Source organism: Triticum urartu, chromosome 1 (genome assembly GCF_003073215.2).
Source record: "Triticum urartu cultivar G1812 chromosome 1, Tu2.1, whole genome shotgun sequence".
NCBI classification, from domain to species: Eukaryota; Viridiplantae; Streptophyta; class Magnoliopsida; order Poales; family Poaceae; genus Triticum; species Triticum urartu.
Window position 1 is genome coordinate 26,283,185 of NC_053022.1, and position 17,602 is coordinate 26,300,786.

The following is a 17,602-nucleotide window of genomic DNA, read 5'->3' on the forward strand; positions in this document are numbered from 1 at the left end:
CTTGCCAGAGATTCGATCGTCGGTATCCCAATACTTAATTCAATCTCGTTACCGGCAAGTCTCTTTACTCGTTTCGTAATGCATCATCCCGCAACTAACTCATTAGTCACATTGCTTGCAAGGCTTATAGTGATGTGCATTGCCGAGAGGGCCCAGAGATACCTCTCTGACAATCGGAGTGACAAATCCTAATCTTGATCCATGCCAACTCAACAAACACCATCAGAGACACCTGTAGAGCACCTTTATAATCACCCAGTTACGTTGTGACATTTGGTAGCACACAAAGTGTTCCTCTGGTATTCGGGAGTTGCATGATCTCATAGTCATAGGAACATGTATAGTTATGGAGAAAGCAATAGCAACAAACTAAACGATCATCGTGCTAAGCTAACAGATGGGTCAAGTCAATCACATCATTCTCTAATGATGTGATCCCGTTAATCAAATGATAACTCATGCCTATGGTTAGGTAACATAACCATCATTGATTCAACGAGCTAGTCAAGTAGAGGCAAACTAGTGACACTCTGTTTGTCTATGTATTCACACATGTACTAAGTTTCCGGTTAATACAATTCTAGCATGAATAATAAACATTTATCATGATATAAGGTAATACAAATAACAACTTTATTATTGCCTCTAGGGCATATTTTCTTCATGTGACCCAAAGGTGGTCCTTTCTGTCAATTCCACTCGGCAGGTGGTCGGTCCTTTTGGAGAAAAAAAATCATATTTCTGTTTCATAGTTCATCCCCTATTTATTTGTTTATGTGCTAGTCATATATATTGTGTTCGTAGATGTTTCGGTTCTATGTTTAATACGTTCTGACATGTTCATGATTTACTTAGGGATTAAATCAATAAGAAATACTACTCCCTTGGACCTGAATTAATTGAAGCAACCTCTATAAAACATTGTCTAAGATGCTGCTCAATTAATTTGGATCGAAGGGAGTAATATTTACAGCAGAACATGTGTTGAACTGGAATGCATCAGGAATTTCCCAGAACCTTTACAACAACTTGGATAAACAACCGATTTCCTTGGATAAACAACCGGTTTATAAGGCTCAATTCAAAATTCTCACCAACCAAGGTAGACGGTGAGTGGTGGAATACTTTTTGTAGTTTGCAAAAGCACCCAATTAATGCTCTTGTTTTCTTTAAAAAAATATGTTTATCAATGCATTAATTGCAATGCATGCATGCATAAATTACATGCATTGGTCAATTTTCTGTTAGTACTTGCATGCAATGATTTAATGCACCTTGAAATCTAAACATGTGATGAAAAACAATCAAATTGAGCCTTATGAAATGGAAAAACAAAATTTTTAAGATAAGTCCTATAAACCGGAAAGGAGGGAGTATATATGATATGAACCGAAAGCAATTTTGGGATCGGATTACAGTTTTTCTTATCTACGTCCAGAACAAGATGATCCGAGAGAAAAGAGGACAAAAAGAGCATTCCTAATTTCCTATCCTATACTATACCCCTTGTCTACATACTGTAAAAAGTTTAGACATGAAGGAAAAATTACTCTAAGAAGATTCCTCTGAACTCTGAAGGCAGCATGCATCCACCCTGAAAAGCTTGCGCGTTCCCGAGAAGAATGTCTCTCGTCCTCCACCTCGCAGTCTCAGAGTAAAAATTGCTGCAAATGGCGAGCAATCATGACCACGTACGCCACCTGCCGGCCGGTGCACGCACGCACCACGGGCAGGCTACGCTCTCGGCCGGGCTGGGCTCGCCTCTGTTTCAGAGAAAGCCGGCCGGCAGGCGTGCCGCGTGCGCCGGGACGGCCACCTTTTGAGGCTGCTGCCGTTTCTGTCCTTGTCTGTCGATGTTCACCTGTGTCAAAATCTGGAGGACCGGAGGCAGCGGCAGTCCCGCGGTGGCACGAGCCTCTCGACGAGCATCTCCTCCGCCTCGATCACCGCGCCGCCGCGTGTCGCCGCCTCCCGCACCGTCGTCGACGTCATCGCCCTGCTGCCGGGTGGCCGCCTCCTGCCTTGCCGGCAGCACGTCTTGGCGGTGGCCGGCAGGCTGCTGCCGTCGTCGTCGGCGTGGTGGAGGCGGATGGAGAAGAGGGAGTTGACGGGGCGGTGGTCGGAGAACCGGGACTCGCCGCGCTCGTACCACGCCTGCTCCACGCCCTCGCCGCGCCACAGGATGCGGTCGCACCTGCAATACCACCACCCAATAAATTAACCATCAGCGACATGGTCGTCGAAGCCTCGAAGGAATTAGCAGACTAGTTTAGCCAGCAGTAGATTAATTAGCGCTAGGTAGATCATGGCGGCGAGTGGCCATTGGAGTATAGTTAACTACTACGTGCAGTGCATGCACAAAGCTTGCATCTGCTGCACCGCTAGGTAGGTAGATTCCTCATGGAGACTAGCTTGGCGCGACAAGGACTGGTCACCATGGAGTCTACGCCACCCTAGCTAGCCTCACTAATTAATTCAAGTCTGAGCTAATCGCAGAGCATGTGCCTAAGCTCAAATCATGCAGATGCAGTGTGCAGTGAGTGCTCCGCCATGATCTTCTCAGGTCTCGCATGAGCACGCACGGACCACGCTATGTGAGACCTCTGAACCTCTGATTGATTAGCTCCTAACCGAACTGACGCTCGCATGATCCTTGGGTCAGATGCACTTTTTAGCGCTGACAAATGGTTAATTACGGAGTAACAATTACGTACCATGCCGGCGTGCGCTTCTTCTTCTCCCGCGACGGCCTCCCGGCGGCGGCGGAGGAGCTCAGGGCGGCCATGGCGTAGGTGTCGGACTCGGCCAGGTACTTGTACGTGGGAGGGAACCGGATCTCCCCTTCCTCCCAACCGCCGCCGAACACACGCCCGGCCCTCTGCTCCGCGCGCAGCTGGTCGCGCTCCAGCAGCGCCCGCCACTCGTTCCGCTCCAGCAGCCCCCGCGTCTCGCCGTCGCCGCCGCCGCCGCCGCCCGTCGACGACAGACGGTAGTTCAGGTCGCCCAGCCAGATGACCTTGCTGCCGTTCCAAAACGCCACGGTCAGAGGCAGAGTCCAGTTCAGATGATCAGAAGAAGATGTGACTTTGGTTTGGTGTCGTACGTACTCGTGCTCCAAGATGGTCTCCGGCGACGACGGTGCTGCCGCCGGCAGTTTCGAGAAGCGGTGGGGGCGCGGGAACCTCGTCCGCTTGAGGATCTCGGCCACGTCACTGTTCCGGCGCACCTCGTCGCCGTCCTTCTCGCCGGACGCCAGGTGCGTGCACACGAAGCACAGGCTCGTCGACGCCGCCTCCGAGCTGCCACCTTGCAGCGTCAGGCTGATCGAGATGGACCCCTATCACATATCCGCAACCATTTCAGCAACAACTTTCCTGAATATCAACTCGCACAAATTAAATTTGCAAAATTTCATGATTCTACTATTTGCGGAAATTCACCTTGTTTCCCATGTACCCCATGATGCCCCTGCCAACACAAGAGACCCTGAGCCCGGTGACACGTGGCATAACATCCGCCCGGACCCACACGCAGAGGAAGATGCCCACCATCTGCTTGCTAGCAGCCAGTCGGTATCCATGACTCGCCCTCTCTCGCAACATCGTCGCAAACTCACTCGTCTCCTCCTCGCTGCTCGACTCTGGGTTCGACGTGGAAGGCTCGCTATCCTCCTCCTCCTCCTCCTCCTCCTCCTCAAGCTCTGATACTGCATCATCCATCACCGGTATGTCCGAGAAGATGACCTTGGCCTTTTGGCTACATTCAGGGTTCGCCTCCTCGGCAGCGGTGCACCGGTGACTGTGGTGATAACTGTTGGTTCTCTCCAAGGAGGAAGGATTCAAGGCTTGCCCAATAAGGTCGAGCCACTTGGAAGCAGGGCCCTTGTCCTCCGCGCCGAGAACATTCCCAGCGTTCAGCGGCACTATTTCCTGAAAGCTGTGACACAAGAATTAACTTAATCAAACTTCAGAATCACTTTATATACTCCATCATTATGTCACCGTTTCACACGACAGCATGACTTTGTTTACGCTGATCTAGTAAGTAAATTTAACTACATCAACATCTCTCGTACTCACCTTGAACTACACCAATTATAGTTTTTGAGGAGTGATGGGATGACTAATCATGATTAGTTGCATAAGTCCAACTCCGAAACCCATGACAATATGTACTACAGGTAAAATACTCACTCCTATGCAAGTAAGGTAAGGTACACGACGTCCTGTCATGATTCTGGCCGGCATATGGGTTTGCGCTCTGCACTGAAATCCACACAAATTAAAGTTCACTCCTACCAATTCCTTTCAGTGGGTGTATTCAGGCTGGTCATAAAGGGCAAGAACATAAGCTAGTAACATACACATTTTTCTAGACTATATTACTATCTTCATAGTGGGTAGGAACATCTATGTAGTGTCATGCAACGATGTATTTATTAGGTTATAGACTCATTGTTTCTTGGAGTGTGTGATGTTCCGGTAACTTAGCTAGTTACCACAAGCACCTCTCTCTTCATTAAATATATGCCACATAAGCAAAGTTGTATTGGAGTGTGTGATGTTACTCCTAAGTTTCTCCCTATTGTGACCAGCCTCAGTACTCACTCAACAGCATTCCTTTGAGTGAGTGGCAATTTCAACCAGTACACTTTCCAAGTAACCCAATGTGTGCATCATTAGTTCATTACACTACGTATGCTATTTTCATAAATCATAACTGAAGGCTATATCCACCGATACAAAACGAAAGAGACAAACGAGTTCAACGCACTACCAGAAAACAGTATATCGACACGAGTAGTATGCACATACGTACCCGAGAACATAGATGTGGGGAGGTGAGGAAGAGGCATGTTGGTCGAGGAGCCAGTCGGAGAGGTCGAGCCCTTGGTGCGGAGCTCTGCCGCCCACGTTCCACGTCCCCACCAGCACCCTGTATTTTTTTATAAACATACAAAAATACAGTTAATTACCGTACGGTATAAACTATCCAGAAATGAATCAACATGTCCCATTTTTGCGAATGGAATCGAAATGTTGTTTGCACATGAATCAACATGGTTTAATCAATCATTCAGTAAGCGCAAGTCCATGGCCTCAACTCAACCCCATCCGCTTAGTTGATATTCCGACTTTCTCTAAATATGCTACTACTGGTAGTAGGGTGTTTTCTCTCTGAACCCAATAATAGAAAAAAGATGCTCGGACTTTCAGAGAACAGGCTGTATTTTGTTCGTTTGCTTCACTAGGTATGGAGCTCTTGTTCCATATGCACATGATGCACGCAGATTTATATGCGTTGACAATCGACATGATAAGGAAAAAGCAATTGAAGTGCAGAGACATTGACGCATGAAGATCAGGGCTCGTGTGTGAGTCACTGACCTGAGCTCCTTGGGAGGCTGCCACGACGAGCCCGGCCCATACCGCGGGTGGGGAGGCATCAGATTCTCGCGCCCCTCCTCCACCAACCACCCTGCTTCACCTACGCACGCACAAACAAACAACAATCCAGACCAACAAGACATTCAGACCACGTTCGTTCATTCGGCTCCATTACAAAACTGTTCCATCTCGTGTGATGAAACAGTTGCTGCTATGTCTGTGTGTGTGTCTCTTTTGATGGTTTTATCTGGGGACAAAGATGTACAGAGCTGTTTGTTGTTGTTGTTGTTGCCGTTGTTGCAGCTAACAGCACCAGCAGTTGCTGTGACAGTAAAAGTTTGTTAAGTGGTCCGTACCTGACAGATCTCGCCGGCTGCCGTCCCTGTCCGAGCAGCTCTTGCGCCTCCCCTGCTCCTGCCCTCTGCTGCCAAACCTATCACCTGATCGAATTTTAGACAACACGCAGAGTTAGTTGATGTTCGTGTGATTAGTTAACCGTTGGAGAACTATCCTGTCGGAGGTTTTGTTAGATGGAACTCCAAGAACAATAATAGATAGAAATGGTTGTTTCTTTGATGGATCATGGCGATCGACTTACTGGTGCAGTCTGAATGGAAGGACGGCTCTGCGTTGCTCTTGAGGCTCAGCCATCTCCTCACCGCCGTCCTCGTCCTCCTCGGCCACGACGACGACTGCGCAAACAAACAAACGAACGAAAATTAGTCTCTGTATAAATAAAAGAAGGAAGAAATTTGAAAGAGAACGATGTTCCTGAATCCAGAGATTGATTCGAAACCATACCTTTGGGATTCTTGCATTGTCCGTCGCCATGATTCGATCTGCCGACCAGTCTCCTGGATGCTCTGTCCGCGTCCGTCAATCTGTAAAGAGATGATGATATGTGATGAGGGACTGACTACTCCAGGCCGGAATCGAATCGGATACAATACAACAGCTCCGATTCTTGGCTCTTTAACTAGGTGTAAAGAACGTCGCAAAAAGTGTTAAATCTCAAGCGGCACCAGTACTGACTAATAATCTACTTATTAAAAATGTAGGCATGTAGGGGAGGGAGGTGCGAATAAACTACTGGTGCTGAACTAAACTAGTCCGGTAATACAGCTTAGCAGCTGCTCTGCTGGAGCTGGAGGGGGAAGAGTAAAGTAAACGAGAGCTCAAGCAGAGCAGAGGAGAGCAGACCGGGCAAGAAGAATAAAGCAAAACCAACCAAGTGGAGGGGCGGTGCCAATCTGATACGTACTACTACTAGATAAATCTATCATGTTTGGCCGATCTAGTTCAGAAATCATCAAGCAAGCGAGCAGACGGAGCACATGCATCGACGGCCGGTTCAAGGCACCGGCCGGTACACATTCATCCCCAAAATCACCATTTGAACCGGCCGATATAGTCAGATTTTTTCTGTAAGTAGATGCAAGAACTGGAAAGACACCCATTTTCTCCACCACAATCTCTACTCTCCACAGCGTACACGGACCTAAATTCGCAAGAGCATCCCATGGCCGTGGCAGTGAAGAAAGCACGGGAAATACTATGCGCTCAGTGGTGCGGTGCGGGGAAGAAGAAAAGTAGGAAACTGTTCTTGAAAGCAGAGCAGAGGTAGGCAAGAATCAATGGAGGATCGAGGCGGTAGCTCAGGGCTTTCAGGAGCGGTTACCTTGACTTGATCGAGCAATCTGCCGCGGGAGGGGGAGGAAGGAGGATAATGGGGTTGACGTGCCGCGAGAGCGAGGGAGAGAGGGGAGAGGTGGGCGGTTTGCTGGGATAATTTTATAGGTGCGGGAGGTGGGGGGAGGAGGAAGAAGAGGTGTGGGAGGTGGGGGACGAAGCGTGGGAGTGGGGGTGCGGCCTGCTGCCTTTATAGGTGCGGTGCGCACTGCCATGTGGGCCATGGGGTGAAAAACGCTGGTCGCCACCCCTGTCTCTCTGCCTGTGGGCCCACACCACCAAGGTGCTAGTAGTATGTAGCCTTTGTTGGTTGCATTTCCAAAATTGATTCATATATTCTGGCGTCTCAGGTTTTCCTTGTAAATAACAAGACGAATTTTTATTTTCTTTCTGCCGGCAAAATAATGTTTTCGTCGCGCTAATCATTCCCCGAGGAAATACAATCTGCGGATCATTCAGTTGGTTTTCAACTGTACATAATCGACAATCTGACTATAATGAACTCACAAAAAAAATCTGACTATAATGCATCTACTTACAGTCCGAGAGGAATTACAACCTCTGGAAAATTCCTTATTTTGATGTTACTTGCCTAATCGACCATATCGGCTTTCCACGGGTAATACTTCGATCGGTAGTTTGACAATAATGCTAGATGGTCAACAAATGTAACTTCACTTCTGTAAATTGCCTTGTAGTACGATCTATTTGCACATCATTTTTGTTTTTGCAAATTTTCTCTCCATGTGGAAAGGTCTTGTAATTCATTGAATTCCAGAGCAAAACATTCCCATGTCCGAAAAACTAAAGAAAATGACACTTTGCCACTTTCATGTGGTCCTCTTTCATGTGGTGTTTGTTGTTTCAACTGTACATAGATAATGTATGCAATTAATGCTTGGTAATTCTACAAATTCGCTATTTCATTTCATTTCTATTGTACCTCTTGTTGTCTGTCCATCACTGTATTATCGTTATGCCCGTCTCTTCGATCGTCTTGGTTATGAGCATGGGGCGGGGATGGAGATGGTGCCATGGATGAACGGGCGGCAGCCTTGGTGTGGTGGGAGCCTCGGTGATCGGGGGCGGAGCACGCGACTCAGATGATGTCTGGTGATCAGGGCCGTGTGGCATGGTGGTGGCCTGGGTGAGTCGGCATAGCATCTTGAGATTTTACGAAGTCACCACAGGCGCAACGTAGTTCATGGGAACATCTTCTCTAACTGAACAAATATCGTCGGAAGCCTAAAATAAATCCAAGAATAATGCGAGCATCAGTGTCAAGTCTAGAACTTCAACCCTGATGAGAAATGGATACACTGTCCTCCTAACCATCCAACCACAGATTAGTTCGCAGGAAAGTTTTTTCGATACTATCATTATGCAAGTAGTAAAAATGGGTGAAGCCTGTTTCAAAAAAAAAAATGTAGGCAAATTGTAGTGCTTGCTGTGGTAGGATATTTGTCACTGACATGCCTGGCCGGGGTTGACGAGTTACAACCAATGAGCTCTTGACACCGAACCAAACCAAAAGACTGCCATTGCTTAAATTTTTTGGAGGCGTCTGAAGGTCGGCGGAGCGTAGCTTCTTGTTGACCCTTTTTACCGACGCTTTTGAGCTTTTTTTTTCTGACACCAGCACCGAGAGCTGGGCCCTACGCGTACGTACATCACGTAATAGCTCAATTCAGCAAGTCAGCAGTCTTGGGCGCGTTACTCCCTTTGTTTTTATTTACTTTGCATATTAGAGTTGACTGAAATCAAACTTCATAAAATTTGAACAAGTTTAAAAGTATAAGCATTTACTATAAGAGCATCTCCAACGGACGCATGCTAGCGCGACCCATTAAAAAGGTTTTGCAGCGCTGAAATAATGTTTTTGCGCGCGGGAGGTTTAGCAGACGCAAAAAAACATGGCGCCCAACCCGGCGGTCCCACATGTAGCAGACCGCACGCACAAGCCGGCGCCTCAAATATGCAGCCCCACAGCCCGCGTGCACTAAATTTACGGCTTTGTTTTTGTGCGTGCTCTATTTTACAGCTTCTGCTGGAGCGCTTTTTTTGGTCGCGCACGCTATATAAGCATCTTTTTCAGCATGCACTTTATTTGGCGCGTCTATTGAAAGTGCTCTAACAAATATATATGATGTGAAAATACATTCAATAATGAATCTAATGATATTATTTTGTTATTGTATATGTTAATATTTTTGTTTATAAATTTTATTAAAATTTACAAAGCTTGACTTTGATTAAATCTAATACGTAGACTAAATAAAAACAAAGTGGGTACTTACCGAAAAGGAGCCGCTGGCATGCTGAATTGCTGACTCGACTTCCCGTACACCCACCGTGGCATACACAAGAAGAGATAAAGGGGGGCGGTATTTCATAATATTTGGGAGTTGAGCTAAAACTCTGACTAACTTAGCTTGGTATATATCCGTTTCAAAAAAAAAGGAAAAAGAAAAACTTACTCTTGGTAGCAATCAATTAGCGGCAGCTAATCGCCTGGCTGCATAAGTATATGTCACTTGGCGCGGCAAGCACACTGGTGCAAGTTGCAAGTAAAACAAGCGAGCAAACAAACAAAAATGTTATCCTTTGGTACAGTCACTTTTGTACTAGCTAGTATTCCCTTTGTTCGAAAAAGCTTATTACTCAAGTAAATGTATATAGTATCAAGTTAGTGTTAGATACATTCATTTGAATGACAAGTTTAAGACAAAAAATTTCTGGATCGGTTTTGCACGCATGCGTTCAATGCATGGGAGCCTGCAAGGGTCAACGGTTCCAACGTCGGCATTAACGCTGCCATTCTTCTGGATCGGTCCCTGCTGGCGGGCCCCACGTGAGTGTTGCTCCTCGGCCACCAAGACAAGTATAGGAGTACACTCTGGCGTACGTTTACAGGAGAAAGAGAGGGCGCTAGCTAGGTCATCTTCCAGCTCAAGTCCAGCGTCGACCTTCATGGCTTTGCCTCTCGCGTGCATGGGATTGCATATTTTACTTCCCTTTCCGTCCATCGTTGCAGCCCAACAATGAACACTTTTCATTACGATTTGACGTCGATTACGCGGATCCATGTAGACACTGAGGTTAGTTCACCAACTAATTTTGTCAGCTAATCGCCTACATCGAAATGTACTTCTTTCGTTTCTAAATATAAGTCTTTTTAAAGATTGTAATATGGCCTACAAACGAAGCAAAATGATTGAATCTACACTCTAAACTACGTCTATATGCATACATCCGTATGTGGTACATATTGAAATCTTTAAAAAACTTATATTTAGAAACGAAGGGAGTAGTACGTAAATTGTGGGTACTCATTGTTCGTCATGGTGCTAACCCCGATCCTCGGATTGGGCGGTGGCGATACTCCGGTGTCACTCCCTTCCTCAAGGTGACATCTTGGAGCCCATGGTTCATTATTCTTAGCTTTGTCTATTCGCAATGGCTTGTCCACAGTTGAGGATCGTCCTCGAGGACTCCATAGTGACGCCTATTGTTCATCTGTTTTGTTGACTTGAAGTTGTTTGAGGCAGCGAGGCTGTTCTCAACGCCTCTGTATCCGTGTGTTTTGTATCGGTTGGCTTGGTGATGGTTGCTTTACATATAAAGTAGGGAAACCCTATTTATTTTATTTAACACAGTACAATCAAAATCGTTTACATACATGAACAAACATCCATTCCTATGAATGCACGCACACCCACCCTACCCCTATGAGCACTTTCGAGAGACTCAGCCGGCATAGCATCTTGAGATTTTTCAAAGTCACCAGGCAGTCGACGGGAACGTCTCCTACCACTGAACAAATATCGCCGGAAGCCTAAAATAATTTCAGAAATAATACGAGCACCAATGTCAACTCTAGAACTTAAACCTAGCTTGGTGTGCTAGTGATTCCACTGTCCTCCTAACCATCCAGCCACATATTGATTCGCAGAAAACACTTTATGCAAGTAGTAAAAATGGGTGAAGCATGGTTCGAAAAAAAGAATGTACACAAAGATAAGTGTTAGAGGAAGTTCCTGTAAAAAAATTTGTTCAAAAAATTGTACTGCTTGCTAGTAGGATATTTGTCACTGGCATGCCTTCCCGGGGTGAGTGAAGTCTGAAATAAACCCTGAGGTTGTAGAGGCCGACGCAAATGAACCCTCACTTTTAAATCCCTAAAGTCTGTACCCTGACCTCTCTGATCCCGGTCTACTCGAACCCTAGATACATTTGGCACACCGGGAAAAGCACAATCCTACCCGGGAACCTGCTTTTTTCACTGTTGGCGCTGATCAACGCATCATAGACATTCTTCCTCGTTCCCATCTATCTCCTGCTATTCCGTTTCCTCGGATCCATCAATGGCAATACCACATAGCACAACATGCCCGGCTTAAAAAAGAAGAAGCATAGAGCATAGCAAAGACGAGAGTGTCACCTTGTGTGAGCTTAGCATGTAGCATGTGCACATAGGAAAGCTGCTCTTTCCATGTGCACGGTGGCGGCGACACTAGTAGAAAAAGGGCCTGCAGTCCCGGTTCATAAGGGTCTTTAGTCCCGGTTCTTGAACCGGGACTAAAGGCCCTCCACGTGGCCTGGAGGTCCACCTTTAGTCCCGGTTGGTAACACCAACCGGTACTAAAGGTAATTTTCTGATTTTTTTTGAATTTTTTTTTGAAATTTTTTGATTTATTTTAATCTCTAATCTCTAATCACCCCTCTCATCACTGCTCAATTTAATCTCTAATCACCCCTCATCATTCGAAATCATCTAACTTCCCAGGCGGTCACCCATCCTCCCACTCCCCCAGCCTGAGCACCCTTAACTTCCAGGTTCTATTCTCCCTCGTTTCCAAGTCTGCACTCGTTGTTTTCCTGACAATAGTAAGATGTTAATCCTATTAACCCTCAGGATTTTAGCTTAAGCATGAAGTCACACATTTCACTGTTTGAGTTTGAAACTATTGTTCTAAAAAACAATAATTATTTAGTAACACTAATATTTCTTGAATAAGTAGTTTGACCATTGTTTGACCACAGTTTGACCAGATTTGACCAAAATTCAAAAAACTAAAATAATTATTTAATAACACTAATATTCCAGAATAATTATTTAGTAACACTAATACTTCTTGAATAAGTAGTTTGACCATAGTTTGACCAGATTTAATGAAAATTAAAAAAAACTGAAATTTGAGCATAACTTTTTTTTCCTTTTGGAATTTGAGGATTCTACAAATTTGCAAACAGGCCGTAGGATCCTTTTGGAATTTGAGGATTCTACAAATTTGAGCGTAACTTTTCGAGTAGATGATTTTTCATATAAAAACTTTTTAATCCGAGTTCGTATGCAAAAGTTATGCCCATTTTACAAATTCCAGAGAGATTTTGTAAATAAAGTCGAAATTCATATTTGTAAAATTTCCCAACAACTAGACCACATATCACATGGGAAACTTATTTTATTTTATTTTTTTTGACATTTCCATCATTTCCTTTTGTTTCTTCTAAAACTGAAAAGACGGTCCACCGGGGGGGGGGGGGGGGGGGGGGGGGGGGGGGGGGGAGTTTGAAAATTGGACCTTTAGTACCGGTACTAATGTCTCAAAGGCCATTAGTCCCGGTTGGTGGCACCAACCGGTACTAAAGGTTAGACCTTTAGTCCCGGTTGGTGCCACCAACCGGGACTAATGGGCATCGCACCCTTTAGTCCCGGTTCATGCCACGAACCGGGACTAATGCACCCATTGGTCCCGGTTCTGGACTGAACCGGGACTAATGGGGTTACCCGGCCTGGACCAAAGCCCCCTTTTTCTACTAGTGCGAGCAGTAGCAATAGTAGATGGTAGATGGTACTGGCCAGCGTGGGCAGCGGTTGCTTATGGTCGGGGGCAGCACCAGCCACAATAGTACGCTGCGCCGGCGAGCGGCACCAACAGTACCATGGCCTTGGTGAGATGGGCCGACTTCGTCGACCAGGGCACCAACAGTACCTCGCGGTCCTCGCCTGCTTCAAGCAGGCTAGACTCACCGCGCGCCTCACGAAGTTCACGGAAGAACAAGACTTCTCCGGCCGCCGCCGGCGTTACCCTTGTCACCACCGTCATCCGCGGGCTGGACGGGCCGGGCGAGGAGCTCGAGAGATGCCTGGATGGCGTGCCCAAGCAGCTGCTCCGCTCTTTGAGGCTGCCGTAGCAAGGTTCTTCCGACAACTATCGATGGACTGACGCTGCCGCATGGACACCTCAAGTCAGAGGGGGTGGCGCAGCTCCAGACAAACGAGGCGTCAATGGCCGAGGACGAGCTAAGCCTTCTACACTACACCACGTTCGTTTGTTTGTTTGGTGTACTTGCACACACCAATTAGCCGGCGGCTAGAATCGATCCACCGGCCATGCACTTGTGAGGAAGAGATTGGGGAAGAAGATGCGTATGAAATATGGGCCCACATAGTAAGTGACAGTAGAAATGATCCCGGCTGGGATCACACCTTTAATACTACGCCAAACATGATTTCACTGATACAGGGTTAGGATTAACTGGGATCTGTAAATATAGGGTATCAACTTCAGGGATTTAAAGATAAAGGTTTGTTTATGTAGGCCTCTACAATCTTAAGGTTTATTTGAGACTTCACTCTCCCGGAGTTGACAAGTTACAACCACTGAGCTCTTGACACCGAACAAAACCAAAAGGCTGCCCTTGCTTAAATTTTTGAAGGTCGGCGGTGTGTAGCTTGTTGTTGACTCCCTTTACCGACGCTTTTGAGCTTCTTTTGTGACACCAGCACCCAGAGCTGGGCCGTACGCGTACGTGCAGCACGTAGTAGCTCAGTTCAGCAAGTCAGCAGTCTTGGGTGCGTTACTTAGTTACAGAAAAGGAGCTGCTGGCATGCTGAATTGCTGACTCGACCTCCCGTACATCCAGCGTGGCATAGACAAGAAGAGATAAAGGGGGGCCGTATTTCATAAGGGCATGTACAATGATGCTATCTTACGAGTGACACGTAGGATAAATTATGAGGTGGAGGAGAGAGAACTCATAAGAAAAGGTTTGTTTTCTCTTATTTAAGAAAAGACAAGAGATAATCTCTTAGCATAATATGTCTCACCACGTTTTTAGGAATAGCTAGTTATTGAAGATAAGACTAAGAGATGACCCATTGTAGACTCTTTTTATTGTCATCTCTAAATTACATGCAAGACTTAAGATAAGACTGTCTTATCAACCATTGTACATACCCTAATGTTTGGGAGTTGAGCTAAAACTCTGACTAACTTAGCTTGGTATCCGTTTCAGAAAAAGGAAAAAAAACTTAGCTTGGTAGCTATCTCTTTTTTTTTTGCAGGGATGGTAGCAATCGTCTAGCGACAGCTAATTAATCGCCTGGCTGCATAAGTATATACGTATATGTCACTTGGTGCGGCGAGCACACTGGCGCAAGTTGCAAGTAAAACAAGCAACACAAACAAACAAAAATGTTATCCTTTGGTACACTCGCTTTTGTACTAGTACCACCTTTGTTCTCGATCGGTTTTGTACGTACGCGTTCAATGCATGGGATGGGAGCTAGCAGGAGTACTACTATCCTGCAAGGGTCAACGGTGAGAACATCTTCCCGATCGGTCCCTGCTGGCGGGCCCCACGTGAGTGTTGCTCCTCGGCTACCAAGTGATGCATGCCGATATGGTCGTATGGATGGATTTCATACGTTCGGCCGGGGCCGGCCATCATACGCCACTGCGTATGTCTATATATGCACGTGTAGGTCGGTCGGCCGGGAGCCCCGTCCCGGTTTGACACGCCAGCTAGCTAGGAGTAGCTGCATGTGTACAGCCAACTCGGTCGCCGAGGTGAAGGCGGCCGGCCGGCGGTGGCTCCTCCGGTTCCGACCAGTGGACTGCTCGTGATGCATGTCCCCCGTGTGCACGTGCACTTGCTAGAACGGCATGTATACTACGACGTAGGCTGTATGGGATGGAAGCGTCGTACGTACGTCGTAGGCATGCATGCATATACGGCGTTCACCGGTGATTGGCAACTCCGGCGAACGTTTACAGGAGAAAGGGAGGGCGCTAGGTCATCTTCCAGCTCCAGTCCAACGTTGATTACATGGATCCATGTAGACACTGAGGTTAATTATTACTGGCTGATCGGTCACCAACTAGCTAATAGAAACTAACAGTCAACTAATTTTGTCAGCTAATCGCCTACTCCCTCTGTCCACAAAAGTTGGTCCTTTAAATTGATGTATCTAGCATCAAATTAGTGTTACATATATCCATTTAAGAGACAAGCTTGAAACAAGCTTTTTTAAACGAAGGGAGTACATCACAATTTAGTATGTAAATAGCACCTACAAAGGTTTACGTTTCTTTTTTATGGGTACCTACAAAGGTTTACGGAATTTGCCAAATGATTCTGTCTAGGTTATTTGGCCCATGAGTTCCTGCTGCTGCGCACCGTTCGCTAAGCGGAAACTGTCAAAGCGATCAAGCCCATCCAACTCGATCGATCAGTCGCACACACCAGTCAGGACACCATGCTCTCTCTCTTCCTCGAAAAATACACGTTCTCTCGTTCTCCAGAAATAACCACGCTATCTCTGAAATAAAGTACAGCACGCCATCATCTGCAGAGCTATAAATATCTACGTTTTCATGTTGTCAGTTTATGATGTAAATTTTCAGAGAATAGCTTCGCAATCTTTAATAGCATTAAAGCTTCATTATCCATATGTTTTCAGATTTATTTAAATATGCTTTGCATTTCCATCGTATTTAGATTAGTTTAAAATCATGTAAAATTATGAGTTTATTATTATTATTATTATTATTATTATGTAAAAGCTATTTTGATATTACATCAAATCATCATTAGTCTTTAGGGTTCGTCCCATCTTAAATTATATTTTTCGTCCTCCGCCACTGCACACACAGAACTACTTGTAGGAAAGAAAAACAGTCTGTAGGCCGGAGTTGACAACTTGGAACCACTGATAGAAAAGAAAAACTCACAACCACTGAGCTCTTGACACCGAACCGAACCAAAAGACTCCTGCTGCTTATTTTTTTGGAGGTGTGGCGATGAAGGGCGGCGGTGCGTGCATAGCTTACCCACGCTTTTGAGTTATTTTGTGGCACCTGCAGTGAGGGCGGAGGGCCCTACGCGTACGTACGTACAGCCGTTGCTACTCCGCTAGTGAAATTGCTCGCGTGCGTGCACACGTAGGCATGCAGGGTGGACTGGTCAGCCACTCTCACCGCGTTACAGGAAACGAGTTGGCATGCATGCATGCTGACTCGGCTGGCTCCCGGTAACGTCCACCACCATGATAGACATAATCTCTTCGTTTTTAAATATAAGTTATTTTAGATATTTCAATACAAACTACATATGAATGTACGTAGACATATTTTGTCACATAGATTTACTCATTTTGCTTTGTATATAATCCGCATTGAAATCTTTATAGAAAAATTTATATTTAGAAACGGAGGGAGTACATAAAAAGTCAGAAAGGGAGTTGAGATAAACAGACAAAAGTAATTAGCTTGCTTGCAGGTAAAAAAAGCTTAATTAGCTTGCTGCGCAATGGTTTGGCGACAGCTAACCACGTGGGTGCAATAAGTAAATATCAAGTGGTGGTCACTTGGTGCGGCGGCATGCACCCGTGATATATGTTACTCCATCCCTTTCTAAATACGGAGTATATGTCTTTTTAGCGATTTCAATACAGACTATTTACACATCAATATGAATAAATCTACATTTTAAAATATATCTATATATACATCCGTTGAGGAAGGGGGGAGTAATAGTAACTAACGGTGGAGGAAATCAATCAATTAAAAGTCACTCACTTTGAGAAACTACATATGGTTGCATGGTTAAGAGGATGGTTGCATCCTAGCCCATCAGGGATCAAACCCTAGGTTTGACATCAGTATGTCTTACAAATGCAGATTACTCTTTTAGTGAGAGGCAACGTTTTTGTTAATAGCGAGGCACATGTGCGATGATTTTGTCAATCTTGAGACCCATCGGCTCAGTTTTTTAAAGATGCTCATAAGGATAAAGTTTTCATATGCGTGAGTGTATATGCGTGTACGTAAGGGTCTGCATATTTCTCAAGAAAGTAAGTGAAAGGATTTCATAAATAAACATATGATGTGCGTGTTACTTTATTAGTCAAACCAAGGTTAGACGAAACTAGGCGCATCGGTGCAAGTTGTTGCATGCAAAACAAAAAATGTATGTTATCCTCTGGTAATCATCTGTGTTGCTTTCCCCCATGTCACTAGCTTTTACCTTTTGTTAACGTACCTAGGCGTTCGTGCGTGCGTGTGGGCCCAGCTTGAGCCGTTGGCCGCATTCTCCCCTGCCCCTTCAATTCAAACATCATGAAAAGAGATGGGCTTGGATATGGATGAAATTCAAATCGTCACACATTTGTCCTTCTAGCATCCTGGCGTTTGGCCGGGGCCGGCCATACGGCCAGCTTACGTACGTCGGCCAGGATT

The 17,602-nt window shown here is 45.7% G+C and overlaps 1 protein-coding gene across 1 annotated transcript; it reads right to left on the minus strand.

Moving 5' to 3' along the window:
• Positions 1 to 1,355: 1,355 nt before the first annotated feature.
• LOC125544253 (type I inositol polyphosphate 5-phosphatase 8-like) lies at positions 1,356 to 7,223 on the minus strand. Its single transcript, XM_048707874.1, has 10 exons — positions 7,066 to 7,223; positions 6,189 to 6,268; positions 5,986 to 6,079; positions 5,744 to 5,827; positions 5,388 to 5,487; positions 4,819 to 4,935; positions 3,441 to 3,936; positions 3,108 to 3,337; positions 2,715 to 3,020; positions 1,356 to 2,194 (listed from the first exon to the last, which is right to left on the minus strand). Exons 2-10 carry the CDS (start codon positions 6,216 to 6,218, stop codon positions 1,867 to 1,869), a joined length of 1,785 nt encoding a protein of 594 aa, XP_048563831.1. The 5' UTR covers positions 6,219 to 6,268; positions 7,066 to 7,223; the 3' UTR covers positions 1,356 to 1,866.
• Positions 7,224 to 17,602: the final 10,379 nt, after the last annotated feature.

Coding starts and splice junctions, on each gene's coding strand:
- LOC125544253 (XM_048707874.1), bottom strand. CDS start 6,218: ATGGCGACGGACAATGCAAGAATCCCAAAG. Junction 5,488..5,743: donor CAGCCGGCGAGATCTGTCAG/GTACGGACCACT, acceptor GTGCGTGCGTAG/GTGAAGCAGGGTGGTTGGTG. Junction 3,937..4,818: donor CCCCACATCTATGTTCTCGG/GTACGTATGTGC, acceptor CTTGTGTCACAG/CTTTCAGGAAATAGTGCCGC.